Raw genomic sequence first — 27,319 nt, forward strand, 5'->3', positions numbered from 1 at the left:
ACCCCGGTCAAGTAGGGCAGAACTGGGACCCTGGATGGGGGAGAGAGAGTCGAAGGGGAAGGTCAGCCCCACTGGGACTAGGAAAAGTCCTGCCCGTCATTCTGGAAGAGTCCTAGGAAGACAGCCCTCTACCATCGACGGGTTTGGCCCTAGGAACGAGACCTTTGGTGAAGAGTTAAAAAGACAACTACAGTCGAGTGGAATACAAAAATAAAGCCTCTTTTTTTCTTTTTGTTAAAAAAAAAACAACAACCCAACAGCAAACAATTATCCACATCTAGAACCCAGGAAATCTCCTCCCCCCCCTCCCCACGTCGTTTGTTCTGTTTAGCTGCTCTGTTATCCTCTTAAGAGAAAAGTCTCTACTCAAAGTCCTGGGGAGGGGTGGGGGCCCTATCGGGGCTCAGAAGCCCAAGTCCTTTGGCCCCGGAGGCTTCGGGTGAAGGGGGGGTAGTTGAGAAACTCAAACCGAAGGCTCTGCTCTGTGGTGTGATGACCTTTGGGCAGCCGCTTCATGAAGTGGACCTCTCGCTGGTGTTGCCGGGTCTTGGAGCCCTTCCGGGGCCGGCCCTTGCGTGTGAAGGCCATGTACCAGCCTTCATACTTGGCGTTCTGCAGAGCCGTGTAGTTGTTCTCCAGCACGATCTCCGTGAAGACGCAGTCCTTCCCTTTGCCGTTGCCCTGTGGGGACGGGAGAGACGCCGTGGTGGGGACAAAGTGGCGTCAGGCTCGGGGAGCCGGGGAAGGGGAGGGAGCGAACGCAGAAGGCAGAGGGCAGGCGGGCAGCCCTGGCCAGCGGGCACCCTGGCAGATGGGGAGGTGGGCAGGAGCAGCAGCCCCACCCTCCCACCCCATTTTCAGACTCTAATCCTTCACAGCCTGCAGCACTCTTGGCAACTTCCTCCCCCCTGGGCAGCAGCCACACATGGCACAGCAGAGGGGCTGTGCCCCCAGACAAGGCAGGGAGAGAGAGGGGGCAGAGCCTGGAGGGGGTGAGAACTGCCTAAAACCTCCCTCCTCCCCACCACACACACACCCAGCTCTGGCATCCTGCCCGTTGCATCCCCGCGCTCCGGCTGTGCCGGGGTCCCAGAATTCCCAGTGAGTGGGTGGGACTTCACCTGTAGAGGCTGTTTGGGGGTTCCACCCCCACCCCCTACCTTATCCAGCTCTGTCTGCCAAAGGCATCAGTGCCGGGGGTGGGGGGTGGGGGTAGAGAGGAGGGGGCGTTCTAGGAAGATGAGAAAGCTGGCTGATCCCGAGGCTGGGAAGGACCCATCAGGAGCTTCCTTGTGACTTAGTGGTGAATGTTAGGGAATGATCACCCGTTCATTCCCCAGCCAAAAGCCCGCCTACAGTGAAGTTTTGTTCCTCAGGACTCACTCAAAACCGAAAGGCTGGAAGAGTGAAGTGAGGTTGGGGGTGGGGAATAACCAGCGAGGAGCTGGACTGAGCCCCCAGTCCAGGAAGCAGTGGTGGCCCAAGGCGAGGCAGAGTAGCCGTGACTAATGGGGGTATTTCAGAGCTCTGCAGAGGGGCTGGTTCCACAGAGCTGCTGAACATTGCAAATGCTTGTACCATGGAATTGGACATAATAGCAAAGCAATTTGGTGATTTGTTAAGAAGATATATGGAATTCGGCAGCTCCCCCCACCCCCAACTTTACTAACTAGCCTTCCTTCTTCCTCTTGGAGCTTTATTTTTTCTTTTCTTCTATTTGCCCCTTCGCTCCAACACAATTAACATGGGACTGACCCCAGTGGTGACAATCTGCTCTGAAACTAAAGATGGCCAGGATGTCCTTGGTCCAGGTGTGTGGGTGGGGGGCATCTAATTTAGGATCCAATCTCTTCAGCTTCTCAAGATCTTACCTTGGCAATCAGCTTTCCCTTCTTGTTCATGCAGATGTAGAGGCCTGTCTCGGCCCCCCGAACTCGCACTCGGCTTCCAAAGGTGTCCGTCTCTACTATGAGCTTGGCTGCCAAAAAGAACAGAATGCTCATCAGAATCACCACAGCAATCTCACCTTCCTTGCTCCCGGGCAGCCCTTCTCTGCCCTTACCAAAGACAGTGTCTGCAGCTGCCATTCCCAAACCCAGGGAGAATTGGTGATACGCATCCAAAAAAAAAAAATTCAGGGATCTTTCCAGGCTTGGAGCCCAGACTCCAGCAGCAGTCGTGCCCCTCTTCCCCAGTGACAATTTGCAAGCCTGGATCCCAGCACTCAACACTCCAGGAAAATTCAGATGTTCTTACTTTTCTCCCCAATAAGTTTCTTCCTCATTTATTGCCTGACCTCACTAAATAACCTCAAATCTTTGCTTATATAGATCTGTCTTTAAAGGGCTCCACAGAGAGAAGAACGTTGGAGAAACATTAGAAAGTTAAGATTAGAGGCTGAAGGGCTGAGGAAAGAGGTAAGTGATGGTTGGGGTTTGTGGGGGGGCGGGGGTAGGGAAGCTGATTAAAGGAGGTGAAACTAGCTGGAAATAGGACTGTTCTTAAAGATGTCCTGGGCTCCCTCCATAAGCCTTTTCCTGAAACTCCGGAGCACATTTATAAGGAGGGAAGCTTTTCCCCTGTCCTTCCTCCAGCCCTCTCATTTCATTATATAGTTACTTCATTTCAAACACTGCTCACATGCCACCAGTCTACCCTCTTTTTGCACTACCTGACTAGAGCCCCTGGGCCAGAAGCCATGAGGAATCCTATCCCAGTTCAGAGGGAAAGGAAAAGCAGGGAGGGGAAACTGAGGAAGAACCGACTGGGGAGTCAATGCCTTCTTCTTATGAAAAAGCCCCCTACTGTGGCCCTGCTCTTCAAGGGGAAACTGCAGGAGGTACCTCGGTCCCTACATTGAAAACAATCAGTTGATCCATCTAACCTCTTCCTGCATATACCCTCACCGACTCCTGCCCCCACTCTCAAACATTCTTAAGCAGGCAGGCTGAGGAGAAGATGCCAGTTGCATCTTTCTTGGAAGATCAACGATGCGCAGGACAAATGGTTTGATCAGAGAACTAAGGGAGAGGAGCAAAAGGTATAGTTCTTTAATGCTGGTGGCTGGTCCCAAAGCTGGAGGGAGTCTCGCTCCCTTTTCTAACACTGGCCAATCGGGTACAGTAGCAGCAGTATTTTGCAATTGTGCTTTTAGAAAGCCGAGCATTCAAACCTATTTTTCCCTCTAAGTGACAGATTTATCTCAGGAAAATGATGTCTCCCGCTTGAGCTTTGAAGGAAAGTCAACTACGTAGAGGCAGAAAAAATGCAGCGAGACATACTCGATCCCCAAACTAGCCTGAGAAGAGGAGAAAGTATTCAGGAAACATTCAAAAAGGCAAAAGTCAGAAGGATTTTAATCGCTCTGCCAGACGAGGGCTCTCTCCAGAGATTCCTGGAGAACAATCTCAAGTCTTTTTTTTTTTTTTTTTTTAACATTTACAGACTTGCAATTCCTTTCACACTTTACATCTGAAAAACGGCTTGCCCTTTTTCTGTTTTCTATCAGTCCTCATTTTTCTTCTTAGCCCAGAAAATCCTCCACCTTTTTATTACATTTTAATAGAGTCTTCTCTCCTCTCAAGCTGGTTTAACTTGGTCATTATTTAAAGGGTTTTTTAAAAAGTCAGAATAATAGTTCTCTGAAACAATGCTCACCCGCCCACTGGCTCACTGGCCCAAAGGGATCCCCTTCTCCCCCTCCTCGGTACATAGCTGGAAACTCTCAAATGACCCCAGCTTCAAGGCAGGAATACTGAATGTTTTAGAGATCAATAAGGCACGGGTCTCTGGGGTGGACTATAGCCTCTATCCTCGGGTTTGCCCACTTCACTCTGAGGAGACCTTCTTTTACCAGCTCCTCCCTTAAAGGCCCAATGTGGCCCTTTTGACCAAGTGATTCTGTAATTGACACTTATGATCAAAGTATTTAAACTTTCACACTTCTCAGGATTTCCTCCGCCCTCCAACCACCCCCATCCACCCCCATCCACAGCATTTTCTTCCCACCCTTACTCCAAAAGAATCTAGGGCGATTTCTTGTGGGCCCTGTCGGACGTATCCCCTTTCAAGAATTTCCCTTATTGTGGAGTTTTTTCTATCCCATGCCTGACTCCTTTTTTTCAAGCGATAGGGGAAATGTGGGGAAGGATAAAAATTTATTTACATCTGGGAAAGGAGGATGCCTTATAACCTTGGAGTTACCTTGCTCCCCAGTGCTTCAGAGCTTTTCTGTCCCGGGAAACCTGAATGTTCCAAGGAGGACTTCCTTCCCAGCAACCACAAGTCACTTTCCCACTTACCCCCTTAATTCTTGACTGTGGCTGCCCCAGGTATACAGCCAGAGACCATTTAGCCCAGGCCATCTAATGCCTATACCTAGAGTAGCAGTGGGAGAAGGTATCACTATTGACTCCTTTCCCTCCTTTGAGGGTTGGAGCCAGTGGGGATTCTGCTATCTGGTCTCCACGGTTCCTGTGCCCATTGCCCCCATGCCCAGCTAGTAGGTGGTCTTTGGTCCAGCCTTACCATAGGGGTCTCCGTCCTCTGCCATTGCATTGATTCGTTTGTTGGCCAGGACTTGCACGTGCTTCCCACTGGTGCGGCTGTACAGCTGGTAGGTCCGAATGAGGCGCCGGCTGAGCTGATCCGTCACCAGGCTCTGCTCCCTCACATGCTGTGTAAAATTAGGTGGGGACTGAACAGTTACCTTTAGGAAATTGAAAAATACACAACACACCATTATAATGCTACTCCTCCCAAGGGTCTGAGTGACCCTCTCCACCCAGGACCTGAGAAATTGCCCCAGACACTAAATCAGAGGGGTGGGGCACCACAGTTGCCCAGAGCTGTGTTTTTGTTCCTACATATGAATTCACCACCCATCTCCTCCCAGGCACCCCCCACCAGGATTCCAATCCTGCTGGGATATACTACTTTTCCCATTGTCTCACACCTTGGGAGTTTAGAGGAGTCTTTCTTTGGGATCATTGTATACTTTAGTCAAATCTTAAGATATATCAAGAACATTTCAGAGCAGGACCATAACTACTATGCAACTATTCTCTGTACCCTAGCCCATTGTCCTATGCACAGGGATGTTTACAGTAAGAATGGGGAGGGGGGGGGGGGTTCAGAACAGGTTAGAAGGAGAGGAAGGAGAGGAACAAGTGCCCCGAGAAGGTGTTCATCTACCCTGTCTTTATACACTCCCCTCAGGTCTTCTTAGTAGGAGGTGGTGAGGTTTCAAGAGCAGAGTTGGTTCAGCCCTCAGCTTTCTCTCTTCCCATTTAGGACAGGCAGAGTTAAATATGGACCTCACCCAATGACATTTATAAAGATGTATTTGGAACAAATGTTGAGGAGGAGAAAGAGGGCTTAGCCTGACCTGGCCCCGCTTCAGGCTAAAAAACAGCTAAAAGGAAAAAAGACCTGCGGTTTTGGAGGGGGCACAAGAGATGGTGTGGGGGGTCCTAAACTGCACTCACAAATATATTTTCTTCTCTTGATAGCATATAATCTTTATCTGTCCTGTCTCTCACATCACCTAGTCCCAGATACCTCCCCTACTTAGTGTGAATGCTCCCTCCTTATACCTTTGGGGTTGTGGGGAATTGCTCTTGTTAGGCAAAGTGAAGGGGATTTGTAAGGAGTTCTGTGAAAAGTCCCACTCACTGTCAAGATGCCTATTTCCCTTTGCCGAGTATCTGAACGGAATCCCAGCTTCTACAGTTTCTTTCCCCTCCAGATTCTCTTCTCTTTTCCCTGTGGCATTCTTTGTTTTTCTCCTGCTCCAGGCAGTTTAGCTTGGCGACTTCTTATTTCTCTGCCTCTACAACCTGGGGCTCTGCTAGCACCCACAGGAATTTATTCTGATCTAAACTGTTCCAGGAGCCAGAAGTTTGCTGCATGCCCTCCCCACTTCCCCCACCTGTTAACATGTATAAAGGCAGCTCCCGGTTTCCCAATCTTATCCCTACTTTGTGTGTGTGTGTGTGTGTGTGTGTGTGTGTGTGTGTGTGTGCGCGCGCGCGCGCACGAGAGCGCGATCCAGGGCAGCTTAGAACGACAACATCTGGGGCCTTAATGCTTGCTTTGGTCTTTCCTCTTTCCTCCCCAGAATGTCTCCTTTAGCTCCCTCATGACATCTGCCCCATGCTCGCTGTTCTCCTTTCCGTACTGCCTTTGCCACCACCTGGCTAACCTCCTGTGCTGGCCCCTCTCTGGCCCATCCCGGGGGAACTGGAAAGAGCGCCGGACTGGGAGGCAAGGGGCCTGGTTTCTGCTTTTAGTTTTTGTCATTAACGGATTTCTATGACCTTGGGAAGTTATCCTTCCCGAGCTTTAGTTTCTCCATTCATAAAATGAGAGGGCTTGTCCCCACTGGCTCAGACCCCGGAGTGGGGGCACTACCTTTTCTGGACTAAGTGTGCCCACCCTCCCCCGTTCAGCATCTTGTCCCACCTCAGTGCTTCCTCTCCGACTCAGGCTGAGCCAGTGCGCTCGCTGCCTGACCTTTTCCAACTGGCTCCATCTAATTATTTTCCCATCCACTGTTCCCAGACGTGCTCTGCTTTCACCCAACTCAACCCTGCCGGTTGCCTGCCCGCCCGGAGCATGTCCCGTCTCCAGCCCGCTCCAGTTCCCAAGCCAGTCTCCCGTCCTCCCTCCCTTCCACCCCCGCCCGGCCCCACGCGCGCAGAGCCGACAGGCGGCCAAAGACTCCTTACCTGGGCTTGGAGGCAGAGGACCAACAAGTGCAACAGCCTGGAGGAGACAAAAGCGGGAGGAAGGGGGGAGGGAGGGGTGTGAGCAGAGGCTGCGGCAGCCTGGGGAAGGAAAGAGGGAAGTGATTTGGCTTTCCGGGGGCGAGTGGGCGGGCGGGCATTCGGGCGCAGGGGACTGCTGGAAGTGAGCGGCGGCGGCGGCTTTACTTACAAACAGCTCAGCACCGAGCGGGGGCTGCCCATGACGCGCAGGGTCGGCAGCATGAAGGCGGCGGAGGGGCCGGGCCGGGCCGGGCCCGCAAAGTCCCAGATGCTCAGAGACACAGTCCCCTGGGATGGAGCTGGGGCGGCGTCGGGGGCGCGGTAGCGGGATCGGGGCGTGCTGCCCAGAGGAGCCCGAGAGGACCAGCGGCGCGTCCGGGACGGACCGACCAGCTGGGAGAAGAGGGACAGGACAGTGGAGGACAGGGGAGATAGAGCAGGAGAGAAGAGAGAAGTGGAGGCCAAGGAGAGGCAGCCAAGGACAAGAGGCAACTCGGAGAGGCTCGAGGGTCGGAGCGGCGTGGCGCGGCTCGGCTCGGCTCGGTGAGGTGCCCCCGCCAGGTCCCGCTGCGATGCGTGGAGCGGGTGGCAGGAGGCTGCACAGGATCCTCAGCCAGAGGAGAAGCCGGGGCGGGGGGTGGGGGGGTGGGGACGGGGGTAGGTGAGGAGGGGAGGGAAGGAGGGAAAGACTGGGGGAGGGGAAAGGGGAGGGGGGCCCCCGCAGGCTCTCGCACCCGCCAAGAGGGGAGAGCGCACAGCGCACAGCAGTCGGAACCCGCAGCCTGGGCTGGGAACGGGGCTGGTGAGGAGCCCCTGGGAGGGGAGGGGGCGGGGCGAGTGATGGGGATTGGGGTCTGGAGTCTGGGGGGAGAAGACTTGGGAGGCGGGGCGAGGGGTCTCGGGTACAGTGGGGTAGGCTTCGGCTACTCCAGCCCCCTTTCCCCCTCCTTTGCCCTGTTCTTGCTTTGAGAGGGGGAGAAGAGGGAGGGGGGTCTCAAGAGCCCAGGGAAATTCGGCTTGGCCTTCGGTGTCCGAGACCCCAAAGCTGAAGGGGGTTTCCGGGCTTTCTCACCCCTCCCTCGAGCCGTGGTCTCTAGAATCCAGACAGCGATAACTTAATGGTCTCTGGACGCGGTTTCCCCACTTATCCGGAACTTAAGGCCGCCTGCTAGGCTGTAGCCATGCGTCTTGGAGTTCAACAAACATTTTAAAAGCCTACTAAGTGCCCTGCTGTGTCTGTGTCTGTCACAGGCCCTGGGTGTCTGTAATTCTGTTTATCAGAGAGAGATCACATTGTTGCAAAGGGTGCCTTGGGTATCAGGAGACTTGGGTCCTAGTCTGTCACTTAACCGCTACTGTATGTGACCTTGGGCAAGCGACCTCGCATATGTATCGAGCTTTAAAGAACTTGTCTCATACACTCGAGGGGAAACTGAGGTCCATCTGTGAAGCAACTTTACCAAGTTCAGTTGGTCCAGTGCTTTGTCTACTCACCCTGATTTAAGATTGTGGATGAATGTACTACCTGTGTTTGTTAATGGGGGAAATTTTTTTTCCCCGACTCCCTCCTCCCAACACTCTGCTGCTATCAAGAAACTAAGAAGTTGGGCTCCCTGTGCCCCAGTCCCTGGGGTAGGAGAGAGCGCCCCCTCTACAGCAGATAAAGGACAGAGTCCTGGTCAGGATAACCCCAGTCTCTTTCTGGAGAAGATCCCCCCCACGGGGGCCAAATACTACATAAGCTTTACCTTCAAAAAATGTCCCTTCCAGGGTCAGATCTAGACAGATCCTTTGCGCCCCAGGAGAAGCTATACTCTGAAGGCAAAAGTGGGAAGGTTGCTCTGTACCACTGCCATCAACCCTAGAAATGGTGCCCAGTCTCTGTCCCAGAAAAGAACTGGGATCTTTCCCTAGACCTCTAAAGCACAACCATTTTTTCCTTTGAAACCTAGTCCCGCACCCCTCTCTCATCAGGTGGATCTTGGCGTACTAGAACTCTACCTCCACCAGGTATGGGTCTGAGGGGTTTTGTCCTGCAAGAGAACGCCATTGGGCATAAAGAAGACAAGGGCCCCCCAGACCAGAGGGAATTGCAAAGAGGACTGATGGAAAGCCATGAATGGCTTTGGTTTGATGGGGAGCCACCACCGGCAGCCTAGAACACGCCAGTTGTATCCTCACTTGCCCTAGATGACCGACTTTGGGACCCCACTTTGGGAGCCTTGGGAGACGAATAGCTGTAAGGATGGATATGGATTAGTCAGCCATTTATTCTTCACAAGTGGTGCCATCCCACCGAAATTCAGGCAGAAGTTACATTGAGATACTGTCCTAAACACCCAAGCTGGCTCTCATCAAAGGGCTTCTGTGTTCTCTCCTTTATTTAAATCCCCCCAGAAGGCAGCTCAGATCAGCTCCCTTCCTCCCTCCTTTGCCTTCCTACAACAAAATTCTGGACTCTACCCACTTTATATATGATAAAAGTGAGGTCTGAAGGAGACAGGGTGCCAGGTCCACAAACTGGACCAGTTGTTAACATATTAACTCCCAACCTAGTTTCTTCTGCATGAGAATGCTTGGGGAAGGCATTCTGAGGGAATGGGGAACAGCCCCACCACCAGGTCCCAAATCTTTATGGTGGCGGGGAATTACTCCCCAAACAGAATCTCCAGAGAACTTAAAAGTGCACCCAGTGTAGTCCAGTACATTCCTTTGTCCCCGTTTGCTATAACCCATCTGAACCTTGGGAGTGTGGGGAGGAGTTATTATGGCAAATGGGGCTCTATTACCTTGACTGGATTGTTAAGATTCTAGTATGGATGCCATTCTCAGACCCTCATCTGATCCCCAAGATCTGCATATATTTAGGTATTTCCCTCCCATTACCTCAACAGCTTTATGGTCTTTGCAATTTCCCAATCATTTTATTTTCCTAATTATCCCATTCCTACTTCCAACCCAGTCAAGTAGGTACAACTTTAGACCAAGAAGACCCCACTAGGGCTGGTTGAGGACAGCCTAGTCTTCTGCCTTCTTGCCTTGCTGCTCTCACCCCCAAGTCCTGAGAAAGAACCGTAGCTTCCAGTCAGGTGATCAGAGGATGAGCATGACCCCGCACCCATAGTGCAGACAATGGAAGAAAGGTAGGGTCACCCAAGGAAGAGGGAAGGAAGCTAGATAGGTACCTGTTCCTGCCCCTGAGCTTGTGGTCCGTCTCCCTCCCCCCTTCCCATGACTGACAGATGCTAATTTCCTGTAAGGATTCCTCCAGGCTCTCTCCAGCTCCTGCTCGCTCCTTTATCTTATCAAAGCCCCGTAATTACAATTGCTATTTTGTTTCCTCGAATCAGCAATCCGAGCTCCCAGCTCCAGATAGTAGGAACTCCTGTCAGCCTGATCCCTGAGTGACAGCCTCAGCCCCTTGGAGGCTTCCCTCCCCCTTACAAACACACTTTAAGAACACACACATTCTCTACCAAAACACACACACACACACACACACACACACACACACACACCCCTCTAGAGACACACAACTTTAAACATACATTTAGGCACAAACAGCAAACATACTACAAATACACCCCTTTAGATACTTTATAAACATGCACCTTCAGACAAATATTCTACAAACACACTAAAACCCTTTTGACATACACTTTACAAACTCCTTAAACAGTCAAAAACAAAACAAAACAAAAAGCCAGCCTCTATTTATTGAGTCTTCTATGTACTCAACACTGTGCTTACCACTGAGGGAGAGACTGAAGACAGATAAGGCAGGTCTCTGGCTACCAAATATTTACAAACACACTCAGGTCATGAATCTTCAAAACACACTCTCCTCTCTACAAATATCAACATATTCATTGCAAAGAGGTATCCATTTTGCAATAGGAATACTCCAGGAACCCCTCTCCCCACATCGGAAATCTAGCCGTCTCCCTCCAGTCTCTCTCCCCCCACCCCCTGGCCACCCCTTGCCTGGGCTAGCTGTAGGGGAGACAGGAAGAGGTGAAGCCTCAGTGTCTGCCCTCCAGGAGCTCAGTCTGCCTGGGAAAGAAGGCACACACGGAAAGTTAAATAACAATACAAGAGCTAAATAACATTATTAACACATGCAGGCTGACACTTCCACGCACAGTTGTCACATAAATACAATAGGCTCCCAATATAAGGCAGATTTCAAACCAGACTTGCAATAAACACTCAGCCTCCTGGAGATCCCACAGATACTTGGTATAATCCACAGGTGGGGGGATGCAGATGGGTTGAGAGAGAGAGAGAGAGTGTGTGTGTGTATGTGTGTGTGTGTGTGTGTGTGTGTGTGTGTGTGTGTGAGGGAGGGAGGGAATGACCATCACACAATCGATGGGAGGACTCATCAGAAGCCCCATATATATTCCCCAGTAATGGGCCCCTTGGGACTCCTCTTCCCCAAGCATGAAGTTCTAAGATATTCCACAGGTGCTAAGTTCACAAAGCATACCTCATGCTTCCAGATTAATTCATTTGTTCGTTCATAATAAATATTTAAGTGCCTGGCGTGTGTTGTGGAGTGATGGGCAAGGTCTAGGCTGGTACTTGTTCCTATCCCCTGTCTTGTTCCCTACTTGTCCCCTGGCCAGGCTTGTGTGCGAGACACTGCTACAGTGACTAACACCTAATGTGGGGGGTTCATTACAGTCCCGCCCTGGGGCTGACTCCTTCAGTAATGTGGGTAGTCTTGCTGGAGACCAAGGCCGGTGGAAGGATGGTGTGGCCTAGGAGTGGTGAGAGGTCTGAATGGGGGTCAGCGCCTCTGGCTGGGTAATATTCTGCCTTTGCCCACCAGGTGGTAGCGGTCCCCAGGAGTTCTGAAGCTGGTGAGAGATGTTTTCTGGCCATACTTCCCTCCATATTCACCCTTCCCTAACTCAGCCACGGGGGAGGCGGTGGTGTAGCTATACTTGTTTTTGGAAAATATCTCGTCCAGGTTCACTAACCCAAGTCTTGATTATCTGTAATTGTCCCCGTGTCTGAAATGCTCTTCCTTTTAACCTCATTTCCCCGCTCAAATACCACATTCTACAGAACATCTTTCTCTGGCCCCCTCTCCAACCCACTGCCTTCCTTTTGAGATGATTTTCTTTATATCTTATGTATATAAATTTTTTGTACATTATCTTCCCCATTAGAATATGAACTCCTTAAGGGTAGGCACTATGTTTTTGTTCTTTTTATTATTTATACCCCAGTGCCTAACAAGGTGCCCGACACATAAGAAATTATTATATACTTGTTGATGGCTTTAATAGTTGTACAAAGGTTTGGGGGGTGGGAGTATGTCAGATTCACAGGGTCAGCAGGAATACTGAGACATTTGCAGTTGGGTTGGGGCAGGGTTTAAACTGGGGATTCTAATCCCCCAGACTACCTAGTCCCCAGTTCTTTGGGGATGCATTCACCCTCATCAATTTAGAAGATATAACTTTCCTCAGTAGGGCATTTTATGTGTTATTTATTTTAAAGATTTTATTTGGGAGAGGACGGCCAATCTAGAGTCAACACCCCTTACCCTTTTTTTTGGAGATCCATAAAATTGTGTCCCAAGGAGCATCATGATCATTTTTCTGGTTGGCTCTTCCCTTAGAGACCAAAAGAAAGTCCTAGGATACTCCCTTCTTATCTCAGCTCAGTCCCACCCGCCAGGCTTCTTGGGGGAATCTAATACAATAATAATAGCTAATGTTTACATGGCCCTTTAACACTTGCAAAGTGCTTCGCAAATAGTCTATCTTCCCAGTAACTCTAAAAGATGACTGCAATTATGGTTCTGATTTTACAGATGAGGACACCTAGGCAGATTAAGTGATCTGCTCAGCGTCTCATAGACAAATGCTTGAAGCCAGATTTGGATTTGGTCTAACTTCAAGCCTAACTATTCACTGCGACAACCCGGACTACAGACAGAAAATACTAAAATGGTGTTTGTGATGTATGTGTGTGTGTGTGTGTGTGTGTTTGGGGGGGGGAGGGGGAATCTTGGAAAAAGGAGAATCTGAAGATCTTATCACTCTAAAGGAAACTCCTAAGCTCCCTGAAAGAAAACCTGTTTCCAGAATCCCAAGCCTTTCTGTCCTTCTGGTTGTCCTGAATTGCTCACCCAGGAGTTGGTAGCACATATGCCTGCTGACCATCCTGGGCCTTTGGACTAAAGAGAGACCAAGGGAAGGGCGGAGAAGAGAATCACACCATGTTTAGGCCATATATACAAAAGATAAAAAGGGCATCCTTCTGTGCTGGGTCTCCCCAGCACTGCAAGACTCTTGAGAGGCTGGCCATGGTGGGAGTCCCTTCTGAGCACCTGTAAACTAATCTCCCTGCTGGTAGCAGCCTACCCCCATATGCCAGGTGGGGGGGGGGGTGATGGACTCTGGTTACTCAGTCACCCAATCTGGGATGCTACCCCCTCCCTCTCCATCTGGCCCTGAATCAGGTTTCTTAGGATGGTCCTTGGAAGCCCGACAATGTCCACAAGGGGGGTTGGGGGTGGGAGCCGGACAGAATTGCTGAAAGGCTGACTCAGCCTTTGTGAAGGGCTTCTTTCCTCCTCTTATGGAGCAGACCCCAGGCCCAGTGCTCCCCCACCGGCGTCACTGCGGGCCACCTGAGACTCAGTTCCCACAGGAGGTGGCATTGGCTGTGACAACTTCCCGCATCCGGCCCTTCCCCTGTCGCACCCTCTGGCTTGGGGATGGGGCGCGGGCATAGATGTGGGGGGCAACTTTGGTGATGTCGGTGTGTCAGGGAGTGCCTGCCACTTGCAGTGGCTACTTTAGAGTCAGCTAGTCAGCAGCCCAGTCTCCTGTGAGAGACGTTTTCTCCATATATAGTGTCCCACTAAGTCATAGATGAAAGGGGGAAAGGGGACTCCCCCTGGAGGCAGCAGCTCCAGCCTTCACAGATTCTGCCCTAGTTCCCCTCCACGAGGCCTGACTGCCACCTGGTGGTCCCACTAGGAACTCTACTCCCCAAGGACTTCCCCAGGAACACTTCCAGATCTTCACAGGAGGATAAACAGATGAATTTGCAGGGAAAAAAAAAAAATCACTTTATTTTCAATTTATTCCAAAACTTCTAGAAATACTTAATTATACTTCTGAATAAAATTATTTCCCCGTCCATCTGCCCCTCTCAGGAAAAGTCTCTTTTTCTCTTGTTCTTGCATTCCCTTGCCTCTCTCCAGCCCTTGCTCTCACACCTCTCTCCCAATAGGAGGAGGAGGAAAGCCTAGAGCAGAGGTCAGGGGGGGAGGAAGCAGTTTGTGCTGAGAGAATTTCCCATTCTAGATACTGGGGCCTCCGAATGGGGTTCTGCTGGGGAACGGGCACCAAGGTTCCTCCTCTTTGTCCTGAAGAGCCGCTCGTCCCCTACTGTCTTGTAGAGAAGTCAAGAAAACCATGAGAAACCACCTCGGAATCATCCAGGAGAACAGGGCCATGTGAGGAGAAGGGCGAGACACTGCAGGCCTGAAAAGACAGAGGGGGCAGGTCAGAGGCTCAGCCCTCATCTGTCCCATCGGATCCCCGGGCTCTCCTCCCTCCCTCCCTTGCCACTGTGCCCTCTGGGGAGAGTGGAGTCCCTGGGGAGCCCTGCACTCACCCTGGCAGCTAAAGCCTCCCCTGCCGCTTCTTGGCAGGCAGAATGGGCTGAGGCTCCGGGTCTTCATTCTCCTCCTCTTCCGAGAGATCGCTGCCCTCCACAGACACTGGGGGACAGGCGGACCATCAGCATCCTGGGGGGGGAGGGGGGCACCCTTCCGTGCCCCTTGAGCCCCCTTGTCCGCCCAGACTCAGGATTGGCCCCTGAAGGGAGCGGCAGTGGGAGCTGGGCCCGGGCCGGGATAACGGCGCCCAGGACAGGGAGAGCTGCTTTCTGAGCACCCCGGGCCCTGGAGGCCGGCCCGGCCGCTGAGGGGGCGCTTCTCGGGAGAGAGGCCCGAGCTGGCTGGGAGGGGGGCACGCGGGGGGAGTGCGGGGGGTGAGGGAGGGGCCTCCGGACGGGGCAAAGCCCAGGCCTGGCGGCGGGGGCGATCCCGGAGGCGGCCCCTAGAGCCCAGGTCCGGGGAAGGCGCGCTCACCGATCTGGTGCCTCCCGGTGACATACACAGGACCGGAGCCCGACTTCAGGTGGAAGGTGACCGGAGGCTGGATGGGGAAGTCGCCCAGGCTGAGCTGGGGGAGGAGAGAAGTCCTAGTCAGAGGGCCATAAGCCCGACCAAGAAGGGGCCTCAAACGCCCCTGACGGCGGCGCTCTCATCTGGCAGGCCAAGGAGCCGAGCTTCGGAAGCGGGAATCCCCGGCCCATTCAGGCTGGCACCGAAGGCCCCCCAGCCCCGACGCTCCGCCCCGAGGGCGAGGGGCTGCTCTCACCGTGGGCTGGCAGGACAGCCTGAGGTGGGCCAGGGGCACGGCGATCTCCTCGTCCTCGTGGTTGCGGGCCACCACCTCCACGACGTTGCTCTCCTCCTTGGCGTCTCCCGTGAGGCACAGCTGTGGGGAGGGGAGACGGGGCCGGGGCCCCAGCGGCCCTCAGCGGCCCGGCCCGGGGGCCACACGGCCAGGGACCCCCTCGCGCGCGGGGCAGAGACCGCCAGGGTGGGGGTGGGAAGGGCAGCCCACCAGGACTCGGGGACCCCTCACCATGCTCAGTGCCAGCACATGCTCCGTGTTGTCCTCCTCCTCTACCCGGAAGGTGTAGGACCTGGCTTGCCCGGACAGCTCGCAGCCTGGGACGGCGGGGGAGATGGGGGGCGTTGGGGCGCTCTCGCTCTCGGGAGAGCTCCCGGCCTCCCACGTGGCTGCTCAGGCCACCCCCTCCCTCCCCCTCGGGCTCCGCCCTCTCCACGTGCTGCCCATAACAGGCCAACCCCTCCCGCCTCCCGGGGAGAATCCCCGTTCCCCCCCGCGGCCCGCACGGTTCGGGGAGGCAGCGAGTGGGGGTCGCTTCGGACCCCTGGGCCACCGGCCCCAGCGGTCTTCCCTCCCACGTCCATCCCGCTCACAGCGCCCGGCTGCGGCCCTCTCTGCCCCTGCCCCCGGCCCGTCGGGTACCGAAGAAGAAGCTGTCCATGGTGACCGCGCCCAGGCCCCGAAGCCTCCAGGCTCCCACGGGCCCCCCAGGCTGGGCCCGGCTTTCCTGTGCCTGGAACGCCAGGGAGGCCGAGGCGGCGGCCATGCTGCAGGGACCGTCTGCAAACTCCACCCCCAACACGCACAAAGCGAGGGACCGTCGCCGGCTCCGGCCACGTTTCTTAAAGGGGCCGCCCTCGTCCGAGTTTGGGGACTTTCAGAACATCTTTCAAAGGAGGTGAGTAGAAGAGCTTCGGGAGCCGGGCCGTCTTCAGTCTCTCTCCTCTCTTGGGCCTGAGTCCTGACCCTCTTCTATCGCTTCAGACCAAGGGCCAGAGCACAAACTGGGGAGAGGACCCTATCTTTTTCTCCGTTTTCTCCCCTTCCTACTGCTTACCAATACCGAAAGATGCACACAGCCACACCCGCCCTGGAGGGGAGTGGTTCCCAGACCCAGACCTTAGCTCCCGCATCTCTCCCTCAGTCAGCTGACCTTGTTTTTGTCCCACAGGCTGCAGGAGTGAGAATGACTACTCGTCCCGTCCCCCCCCCCCCCCCCCCCCCCCCCCCCCCCCCCCCCCCCCCGCCCCCCCGGTCTTTCTGTATTAGAAAGTCCAGAGTTTCAGCCCTAAAAACAGGGCCAGTACCTTCTCATAGGGATGCCCTTAGGCTCGGCTACTTGGCTTTCCTCTTGGTCTGAGAGTCCCGAGTCAATGAGATGCCAGTCCTCTTCCTTGCTGGCCGGACAGTATGCTGACGACGGCACCCTAGGCTTTTACCTGCCAAACGAGCCTTGTGTTCTGGGCAGAGTGCCTTACCTGGTTTAATAAGTATTTCCTTAAGCGTGGATGGAAAAAGTGATACTGAGATAAAGTGCACCTTACTCAAAGAATTGGAATGGCTCAGGGACAGCTAGGTGGTGCAGTGGGTAGAGCATCAGCCCCGAAGTTAGGAAGACCTGAGTTCTAATCTGTTCTGACACTTAACACTTCCTAGATGTGTGACTCTGGGCAAGTCACTTAACCCCAATTGCCTCAGCAAAGAAAAAAGAATTGGGAGTGGTGGAGGAAGAAATGCAAGGCCCCTCCCTAACCTGTACATGTGCACCTCCGAGTGCTGCTTATTGTGAAAGGTACCAAAAGGATAGACCTCAAGAACATAAAACTGCATTAGCTCTTGGATTGAAGTGCCTTGAGAGTTGAGATTACAGAATTCTCCATCCCTAGGGACTGATACTTAATGCTTTCACAATTACTAAGTGCTCAATAAATGCTTCTTGACGATCCCAGAAAAGTGAGGAACTGAAAGTGACATTTCCCTGCTTTTTCTTTTTGCCTCTTCTTGTCCCTCACCATCATTATTTGATAAGATTCAGAAACTTTTTTTCCTTTCTAATCTCCCTTTCTGTCCACACCTCACTTTTGACAGAGGAACCACTTGACAAAATTCATCAGTACCCCTTAACAATTCTTTCTCTAAGTCTTATAACCCTTCTGCTTTTATTAAAGAAAAGACCCTCTAAACTCCATGTGCCACTAAGACCTGCCTCAGTACTGCTTCATGGCCAGGCAGAGTTGGGCCTACCAGCTCCACTTATGACAGATTGAGGCCCTTTCCAGGCAGGAACATCTAGCTCTGTTCTCCCACTACACCATCAAGTACAAGTTGTAGTGTCATGGGACCCAGAAATGTATTCCACTGTAGGCTTGATTCCTTAGTAGTGCTCAGGACAGATGATGATACTAGACACTAGACTTACGGATTGCTGCCTCTGCCCTCAGCTTTGCCCAAGACCAATTGTACATCTCTTCCAAGCCCCAATTTCTAAATTGTGTGGCTCTTCCTGGACTTAATTCATGTGTAACTTACCGATCCCATGCCTTCCTGATCTAGCTGGCAGCTTCCAATCAGCTCACATTTATCCGAGAGAGTAGGCTACGAAGTTGGAATTCAAAAGCTTTAGCTAACTTCCAATTTACCTATACTTTGACTTGGTAGGTATTATTAAAAAGTCTTCTCATGATGTTCCCAACATGGTTCTTATGAGGAGACTGCCTTTTTTTTTTGGGGGGGGGGGAGAGAGGGCAAATGGGACTAAGTGACTTGTTCAGGTTCACATAGTTAATAATATTTATTTATTTTTTTTGAGGAACATGTGAGAGAGCCAGAAGCACCTGAAATTGACTTGGCTTCATCTGCAGGTTCTCTCCCTATAGCTAAGATTATTACAATTCAGAATACACTTATATTCAAGTCTTCTGGCTTTAAGAGCCACAACACAAATTAGAGAGTAGGTCTAATGAGAAATAGGGAAGATCTTAACTTCTGGGTCCACACCTCTTCAAGGCATAGGTCAAATCCTTGGCATCCTACTTATTTTCCTGAATTCAGCATAGCGAAGGGAAAAGAATATCATAGGATTTAAGGGACCTTAGAAACTACCTACTGCAATTATTTTAGAGAGGAAGAAATCAAAGCCCCAAAAGACAGTGATTCATTCAAGGTCATATAGTAAGTAGTACAGGGAAGTTATCTAACACTGGAAAGTACCATTTAGTTTAGGCTCTTGTCCCTTATTGCCAACTTCTCACCTGGTCTACTGCAATAACCTGTTTTCTATCCAATCAGTTCTCCACAACTGCCAAATTGTTATTTCTAAAACACAGTCATCTCATCTCCCTGCTTAAGTTCTAGTGGCTCCCAAAAGGCTCCAGAACAGCTTATTCAGCATCTAAATCTCTTTATAATACAGCTCTAACTTCCCTTTTCAGGTTATTACCTTTCTCTAGCTAACATGGGCTACCTGTTGGTTCCCTTAGAAGACATTCTACCTTGTCTCCTACCTTTTGCATGGGCTGATGAAAATGCTTGGAATACATTTCTTTCCTCACCTTAGCCCCTAGAAATCCCCATCTTCCTTGAAGGTCCAGCTCTGCCCAAGGCTTCCCTTTTACTGTTGCTCTCCTGCAGAAATTATTTGTTTCCCCCAGAAAAGGTAAACTCCTTAAATGCAGAGAACTTTCACAATAGAGTGACTGCAAGTACTAAATGCTTATTGAATGAGTTCTTTCTGCGGCTTTTAGGTTTAGTCAAAATACCAAGTAGTGATTCTGCCACTCATTTATTGACTTTAGGAAGACCTATTCTAAGAGGTAACATCTATTAAATGAAAATGTTACAATGTCAACAGATTCTAAGCCAACATCAGTTAAAAGAATCCTAGTTACCAGGAACAGAGTTGGAGAGCAGCAGACTATTATTCTATGCCACAAAAGGACATATACCTTCTCCTACTTCAATCCATTTATTTGCAGAAGCAATTCCCTGTTATTTACTCCTCCCTTAATACCCAGTATCTTTTTCCTTTTAAGGCTTGGCTCACGTCACTTCCTCCCTTAAGTTATTTTAGCCATGCTCCTTTTTTCCTCAAATTACTTATTTATTTACAAGTTATTAATTCGGTGTTTATAGATTTAAGAAAAAGTAGATTACCCTTCAAGGAACTTCCTACTCCCAAATTCAGTAATAGAAAAATGTGGCTACCAAGCCCGTTTGTCAAGGTCTTGCCTTCTGGATTAACATCTTGTTCCCTGTTGCATGCTCCTCAGAAGGCCTCAGAAACTCAGTGTGGTTCTTTGTTCTCTAAAAGGAAAAGCTTGCTGTGAGTACAAAGGAGCTTTCCCTCCAATTTCCAGATCTTGTTCTGAAGGGCATGTAAGTAAGAAAGCCTTGGGGTCAAAAGAAGAAATGCCTCCCTAATTTACTATTCTAGACAGAGAAATTGGAGAATCAATGTTAATAAAAGAAAAGTATGGAAGTTTCGTGAAAGACCTGGCTCAAAGACTTAGGGGCCAAAGTAACAGCTTTGCCCAAGGTGAAGCAAACAACAAACAATCACTTCAAGTTTTATTTTGCTTCTTGCATGTTCTTCAAATACAGTTTATAATTCATTTTCTACAGGTAATTCAGATGGATCTAAACAGATTAATGAAAGTGGCATTCCAACCTTAATGAAAGTCCATTACCATGAAAGATGTGTTAACATATGATTTTACAATCCTAGAGTGATGGTATTGGCCTGGACATCTGTTCTATAACAGTTAGCATCTATACATTAATTAATAAGGATAGAGAAAAGAGATAACAGCAACTTATAAAGCCAGGCTATAAGGCTATAAGCAAACTAGGAATCCTGACTAAATTCAAAGTTGGGTCTGGCGCTCATAAATAATCATTCCTTCAGAGAAAACAAAATGGCTATATGTTATTCTATGAGATGCACTCAAAACCCAGCATCCCTAACCTGAACTCTGCTTTCCATGAAGCTGTAGTTGACCTTCTCTGACCCATTTAAAAAAGAAAAACACAAATTTGCTTCTAGATATTCAACAAGGTAGATTCTTCTGTTCAAGGAAAGATTTCCACTTTTAAAATGAAAAGGGCTCTCGTTCCCACTGAGTAGGGGTTATCCCTGAATAGGGATAAAGGGCCCTTACTCCATAATGTGCCAGTTAACTTAAAGCCCAGTAGGGCTTTAACACTTGAGGCTTCCTCGAAACTCCAGCGACTGGAGTCATTTAAAGAAAACAGGCTTCAGATTTTATTCTTTTCCCTCTTTCCTCCTTCACAAAGCTGGAATAAGGTACAAAAATGATTATAGGTGAGTTCTATGTCTGGAACTCTCCCTGCAGTGATGGAAAAGCTATAATCTTGCAAAGAATTTACTTGCTAGCATCAATCTCAGACCCCTAAAAAAAAGAGGCAATACATTAAATAGGAAACTTTCAGAATCTGTGGTTACAGCAAAAAGTAGGTAACCATTGAAATCATTGGTTAACATGTGCTCATCCTGGTGTTTTTAAAAAACAAGAACATGCAAGAATTAAAGACTCTGATTTAATCAAACCAGTTATGAACAGGTTTTGAAATTAAAAGGACAACTGAACTAAGGGCAAATCCTGATCATCTCCCTATGCCCTACCTGTTCCCTGACCAGGTGTCAAGGCTCACTTATATCAACATGCTAAACCTATGGGGTTAATTTCTAGGACAGTAGTGATAGCATTAACCTTGCAACAGATCAGCCTCACTTACAAAAGTCAAGACTTTGTACCCAAAATGGTTATGTTCTAGCCCTGGGTGGGAGGCACTTTAAAAATAATTTTAAAAAAGAAAGTCAAGGACAAAGAAAAGTTAGCTCCATCCCTCTGATATGGTTTTACATTATTCAAAAAGTACCATCTTAGATCAATACCGTTCCATTTCAAAGAAAAATTACAAAAACAGTAAACACAAGAGGTTAATCAGCATACAGCTAGTTTATATACAAAGAAATATACAAGTTTGTATTTTGTGACTTTTGTCACAGACAACTGCACATTTGTCCCTACAAAGCACAATATACCTGAACCAATGGTCATCCCACTGACATTGGCCATGGTTTGTGAACAAGCAAAAAAGATTGCCCAAATCAGATGTGTCACTACTTATTTTCTGTTGCTAATTGACAACTATCTCCATTCGGCAGCATCAGAATTCCAAGGAAACCAGTTTGTCTTTTGTCATGTCACCCAAAGAGGAAAGGGACCCATCATTCAACAAATTAATGAGGATGAAAGAGATGATTTCAGCTGGATATTCTGGGTGAAAAATGCAACCATATGGATATAGGGACTACTGCCGGCTTCATTAATGACAGGATTTCCTTCCCTAAAGGTGCAACAAAGATGTCTTGGCACTTGACACAAGACTTGAATGGGAGGACCACAACTCTTATTTAAACAGAATTTCCAGCAGTACTCTCTTCTGAACAGCAAGTAGTCTGAATGCGTGATGAGTGAGGCTTCACATAGTCCTCCTTGCCTCCAATCCCTTTGACTGACTTCTTCCTCTCCTGAGGCTGGACCATATGAAGACCCCATCCACCACCCACCCACTTGGGAGTTGTCAAGACATTAGGACAGGTCACAATGTCAATGAATGTCACAGGCTCCTGCCAAGGATAACCACATCCTTTGGAAATCCCTCCATTTTTGCTATTTCAAAACAACCTAACTTGCTGTAGAATTCCAGGATCCTCTTATCATCTGGTCTTACTTCACAGAAAGCCCCACGGGAGCCTGAAAATAAAACAAAAACACAATACTCAAAATGGAAAGGAGGAGAGCTCTTATAATACAGATGCACAAGCTCTGATACAATGTTAATATTAAATTTATTTATCCTTGATACAAATCCCATTAAAAAAAAATATCTGGCAACAAAACATAGTTTGACAGGAATTGCTGTATTTAGTCATGTGAGATTTGGTCAATCCTCATCTCTGAATTTATTAGCTCTGTGACCATGAGCAAATCATTTAACACCAGAGACTGGTTAATATACTCATTTGTTAGATGTACACAACCATATGTAATACCAATTACTTCATGGGGTTAAGTTATGTGTATTCTCATTTAAATGATTGATACCACCCCCTTCTCCCCCCCAGCCCCAAGCTTTGTAAAACTTTAAAGCACAATAAATGCCATCATTCAGATGGATCAAGGGTCTGATTTATCTATAGTAAGTTTCTCCCTTATTCCAAAAATCTTTTAGAGACAAAAGCAGAAAGGAGCTAATAGTGAGAAATACTCACACAAGGGCCTCATTCCAAAAAGGAACAAGTTCCCTGAGGGTATCCATTAAATACAGAGCCTTGGACCTATTCAGTTAGTTTTCATCTGGAATTAAAAGAAACCTTAGAAATGATCTAATCTAATAATTCATTCTATAGATAAAAAATAGACTCTATAAATAGACTTGACACAAAAGACACAGAAGTTGTACAGCAGAGGTATAATTTAAAGGGGAGGGGAAGGAAAAGATATAAACATTTATATAAGCATCTAACCATATGCCAGGTACTGTGCTAAGTACTTATACAGAAATTATTTCATTTAACTTCACAACAACCTTGCTAGATGTATGCCATTATTTATTTACCCCCATTTCACAGACGAGGAAACAGAGGCAAATGGGAATGAAGTGACTTGTCCAGAATCACACAGTTAAGTGTCTGAAGTTGTATATGAATGTAGGAATTCCTTACTCCAGGCCCAACACACTATCTACCACTGCATCACCATCTGCCTCTGGTAGATCCAGATGTTCTGATTCCAAATCAAGTAGTTTTTCCATTGCATTGTGAATATATAAGTAAACCAGATACTAACAAACTAGATACTCAGCATTATTTTCCCAATCCTGAAATCCATTTTGGCTTTCCAATCTACAGAAACTTTTTAAGTGGAGGTAGATTATTTTTAAGATTCTAGGACTCTTAATTGAAAAAGATATCTTTAAAATTGTCAACTCTCCCCCTCCCCCTTTTAAAGGTAAAGAAACTAAAGTCCAACTAATCTACCCAGGGTCACAATGATTTGAGCTATGATTTTTCTTTATTTGAAGTCTAACTACCTCCCAAAGGCAGTTGGAAAAAATAAAAATGAGTTACATTAGTTTAAAGAAAAAAGTAGCCTTAATGATAAATATAACAGTTTACAATTAGTTTTTTTTTTTTTTTTTTGGTCAATTTAGTTTCCAATACTCTTATTTTAGTTCAATATTTATTTCACATCTCTCTCTATACTTCTAATACTCACCATTAGCTTTGAGAGAAGACAGCAAGCATGCCATCATGCTTTTGGCCACACTTGGATCAGTTACTTTTTTATGAATGTCCATCTTTATCAAAGATGGAAAGTTGGCAAGGAAAGTTTCTGGCAATACTTCCTGTTCTTCATGGAAACTCAACATTATTTTCTAGAAATGAGAGAATATGGAATGAATTGCTTCCTGTTATATGGCTGGCAGCCAAAGTGCAGGAACAGGATTAAGAAAAAAGAAAAGAAAAGAAAAAAACTGTTTTCCAGTTCTTGCCCTTGTAGATTTTGTAGTCACCACTCTAAGTCACCTTATATAGTCACTAAAGTACGTCTTTACTTATAATTCTAACTTAACCATAATTTTCATAAAAAGTAACAGAAAAATTGGTTATTTTTGTAAAAAAAATACATTAAGCAACAATCTCATTGTCAAAATTGTATATGAAGGGTTGGTTGCCTATAGTAGACCAGCATAATGCAGTTGGCTCAAGCACAAACTGTCTGCCATTGTGACTTTGAAGATAAGAGATATTCAAAACCAAAATTCTTTATTACAGATCTATGTCATTTTGAGTGAGCAACGAACAGTGACCAAAAAAAAAAAAAAAAAAAAAAAAGCTATAAAAGGACTATGAGGCATTGTGGAAGTGATTTTGCTATTAGATAGGGATCAAAAACCAAAGTTAAATCGAATAATAATAAGTTTCCACCTTTATGCAGAATTTTGAGTCCTATAATATAGAGAGATCCAAGTTTATTGGCAGTATTAGCTCCACTTTCAAGGAGGTTAAGATTCTAGCAAAAAAAAAAAAAAAAAAAAAAAAAGAGGGAAAATGATATATGACAAATTTTAACTCATTTAAGCAAGCACTAGTTAACCACCTATCAAAAAAAAAAAGTATTAAGATAGTCTCAAAAAGGAAACCGATTTTAACAACTATCTATTTATATATATAAAACGCTCTGCCAAGTACTAGGGAAAGTCCAGTGACATCTCTACGTTGGTATACTTTATACTCTAGTGCTTCTCAATGAAGAATATCTTAAGCTAGGCTGTAGAAAATTTCAGCTTAAGTACAGGTCAGTATCAGTCCTTCCAAAGTATCAAATGGTCTTAAGGTGATAGGAAAGAGGGGAGAATAGGGAAGAGGAGAGGTGAGGAAGGAGAGAAATGTTAGAAACAAGTGCTAAGAATTAGTTTCCCTAAGTAAAGACCATTTAGCAATGTGATTGTGTCTAGCTTCCTCAATTTATACTTCATTCTGAATATATGCAATACTGACCTCAGCCTCAGAAAGCTCTTTGTCACCATTTGGCTTAGTGTACTTTTCTTGCATGAAAGGAATCCAGGAAATTTTACATTTTTTAATGAATGGGGTTACATCCACAGTGCCCAGAGCATAGCCACAAATGCCATCTTCATCTTCTAGCACAAAACAGTAATCTAAACTGAGTGAAAGCAGGCCTCCCACTAACCTGTTTTAAGGAAAGAATATCAATACAAGGTTTGCTGGCATAGTATTGTTTAAAACTTTATTCCTCACCTACACTAACCTCACTAGAATAGAAAAATTTATGAAAACAGCTAAGAGTACACTAAGTGAAATAAACTTTTACAAAGCAACATTTTAAAAACTCTTTAGTGTATATATTTGATATGAACCAAAATGTCAGCAGAGAGAATAGTTTAATTTACCTATTGAGAAATTTGAGCATCATTCAAAAGCCCAACCCTCAAGAGTAGTATCTTGGCAATGAAGAAAATATCAATTTCAATGATTAATGCTAACTTCACAAATTCAACTTTCCTTCCGTATCTCTGCTCTGTTGAGCACCTCTCCTCAACTGCTAACAAGAACAGTTTCTTAATGACTATATCCAGGTTTTTAGAGGGTACATACTTGTCTCCAATAAGGTCTGGCTGACTTTGAAAAGGTAAACCAACTCCATCGTCATACATTTCTCTGCAAATCTTGTACACAGATGCCTAAAAACACAATGCAGCATGCTGATGGGTTAAGAAAGGTGGCAAAAGAGTAATATCAGTTAGAAAAATGTCAAACTGGAGCTGCTAATGGGAAAGGAGTAACCAGACTAGCTTCATCTAATATAAGCTCTCATTAGAGTTGGTCAAAAACTGAGGCAGAGGTGTATGAAATTAATGAAAAACTTCAAAGTTTCTATGAACATTGATAGCGTTCACTTGTGGGATAAGTTAAATAGTTCTAGCAAAATTCAAGAAGTTTTAAAAATAATTTAGTCTCAATTACCCATTTGCTTATAATAAAGTTATTTTATGTCTGAATACTAATTTCATCAGTTGTCCCAAGAATTATCTACTTTCAATTATCAAATACAACAATACTAAATGGAAAGTAGTATTTTAACAGCAGGTATCTCACAATTTAGTGAATATTCATAACTAATACAGAGGAGGAAAATCAACTCTTCAGGAATTACTCATCGTTGTTTAGGAATCCCAGCTCTGCATTCTTGACTTTTTCAAGAGATAAAAGCTATCAGAACTCCTAGGTCCTACAAAATACCAAAATTCCTAGTTCCTACTTTTTAGAACATTCTATCTAAATCTCTAGTAGTCAATTGTCTTATATTTCTCCTATCTAAGCCCCATAAGCAAGATTCTGCAAAAGTTCTTAATCTTTACACGGTAACCAAAATATATAAATATGGGCAGAAAATAGAGATATACATGTGCACCAGAGGTCAATACAGAAGACAACCATTACCTCATCTTTAGGAAAGTATGGCCTGATAGTATAAACTTTGGAGGTAGGAGTCAGTGGAGGTGGTTGAAAAAAGAGGTCATTTGCCCCATCAATTGGCAACAATCGCTGTGGAAAGAAAGGGAAGAGAATCATCACTACTGAGAATTAGTAAAATAGTTCATGGGTGTGCACTGCAGATTACCAAATTAACATTAACTGGCTACTGCAGGCAGGCCTAAAGAAGAGGGGTTTGATATGCTTTACTAATGCAAACACCACTTTGCAGGGGGTTGGGGCAAGGGTGAGATATATCTGAATAGAAATTATTCAATCTGAATATTATATACAACTTTAGTGGCTCATTAATGGACTTAAAAGGATGGTAAAGTCTATTCCAATTTTACATACATATATATATATATGTATATATATTTTACCAATCTTATCTATACCATCTCTGTACTAAAAGATGGCAGAACAGATAATGTCAGGAGGAGAGGTTTGGTCTGAAGAGGGTTAACTGTCCAGAGGAGACGCTTTATCCCCAAAGCAATGCGCTTCAGTTTGCTGTGCGCAGCAGAGCACCTGTTGGGGGGAAAAAGTAGAGCACCTGAAAAATCCATGAACAAATCCAACCACCAAATAAGAAGCTCCATCTGTACTTAATACTTTCATCAATGGAAAGCTTTATTACAAACCCAAGTTATTTCTTTCCTTTGTTTTTTTTGTTCCGTTTTGTTTTTCTAGAATTGCTGTAGATCCAAATTGAATTTATTTGCTCGTTTTTGTTTATATTTTTGCTCATGGAATTTCCACTGGCAGACAAGCATGCGCGCATTGTACATTGCGGGCGCAGATTAAAATGCTGTGCGACCTGCAAAGAAACAATGTGAAATGTACACCTAAAGCCGCTGCGCTTCGCAGGCGCGGGGGGAATTTGCAGCATCTCCTTGAGAAATTACTGTGAAAAGGGGAGGAAAATTTGATTTAAAACCAGCTCTAGAACTAAATTGAATTTTGGACTAGAAAGCCTTCGGCAGACCAATCCTTCCAGCCATCTGATGCGC

General features: G+C 47.2%; 3 protein-coding genes across 5 annotated transcripts in view; all 3 read right to left on the reverse strand.

Annotated features, from left to right (window-relative positions):
- Window positions 1-360: 360 nt before the first annotated feature.
- FGF8 (fibroblast growth factor 8) lies at window positions 361-6,989 on the reverse strand. Of its 3 annotated transcripts, XM_023496578.2 has the most exons (6): window positions 6,937-6,968; window positions 6,584-6,765; window positions 6,203-6,210; window positions 4,528-4,708; window positions 1,872-1,978; window positions 361-681 (listed from the first exon to the last, which is right to left on the reverse strand). In XM_023496578.2, the coding sequence occupies exons 1-6, from the start codon at window positions 6,966-6,968 to the stop codon at window positions 394-396; spliced, it is 798 nt and encodes a 265-aa protein (XP_023352346.1). In that variant the 3' UTR covers window positions 361-393. The 3 variants fall into 3 exon arrangements, with proteins under 3 accessions (XP_023352346.1, XP_012397244.2, XP_003755495.1); XM_012541790.3 differs by lacking the exon at window positions 6,203-6,210 and having other exon boundaries at window positions 6,729-6,765; window positions 6,937-6,989; XM_003755447.2 differs by lacking the exon at window positions 6,203-6,210 and having other exon boundaries at window positions 4,528-4,675; window positions 6,729-6,765.
- A 6,828-nt stretch (window positions 6,990-13,817) lies between these two features.
- On the reverse strand, window positions 13,818-16,090 carry NPM3 (nucleophosmin/nucleoplasmin 3). The gene is made up of 6 exons (XM_012541805.3): window positions 15,863-16,090; window positions 15,452-15,537; window positions 15,182-15,301; window positions 14,890-14,983; window positions 14,412-14,517; window positions 13,818-14,278 (listed from the first exon to the last, which is right to left on the reverse strand). The coding sequence occupies exons 1-5, from the start codon at window positions 15,984-15,986 to the stop codon at window positions 14,420-14,422; spliced, it is 522 nt and encodes a 173-aa protein (XP_012397259.1). The 5' UTR covers window positions 15,987-16,090; the 3' UTR covers window positions 13,818-14,278; window positions 14,412-14,419.
- Window positions 16,091-19,755: 3,665 nt separating this feature from the next.
- OGA (O-GlcNAcase) overlaps window positions 19,756-27,319 on the reverse strand; it is a 30,450-nt gene continuing 22,886 nt past the window's right edge. The window contains exons 12-16 of the mRNA XM_003755444.4: window positions 26,274-26,378; window positions 25,428-25,513; window positions 24,810-25,002; window positions 23,524-23,683; window positions 19,756-21,999 (exon numbers count right to left, since the gene is read on the reverse strand). Of these exons, the coding sequence (XP_003755492.2) occupies window positions 21,863-21,999; window positions 23,524-23,683; window positions 24,810-25,002; window positions 25,428-25,513; window positions 26,274-26,378 (681 nt within the window). The 3' untranslated portion in view covers window positions 19,756-21,862. The remainder of the gene's footprint in view (window positions 22,000-23,523; window positions 23,684-24,809; window positions 25,003-25,427; window positions 25,514-26,273; window positions 26,379-27,319) is intronic.

This window comes from Sarcophilus harrisii, chromosome 2 (assembly GCF_902635505.1).
Source record: "Sarcophilus harrisii chromosome 2, mSarHar1.11, whole genome shotgun sequence".
Taxonomy (NCBI): Eukaryota; Metazoa; Chordata; class Mammalia; order Dasyuromorphia; family Dasyuridae; genus Sarcophilus; species Sarcophilus harrisii.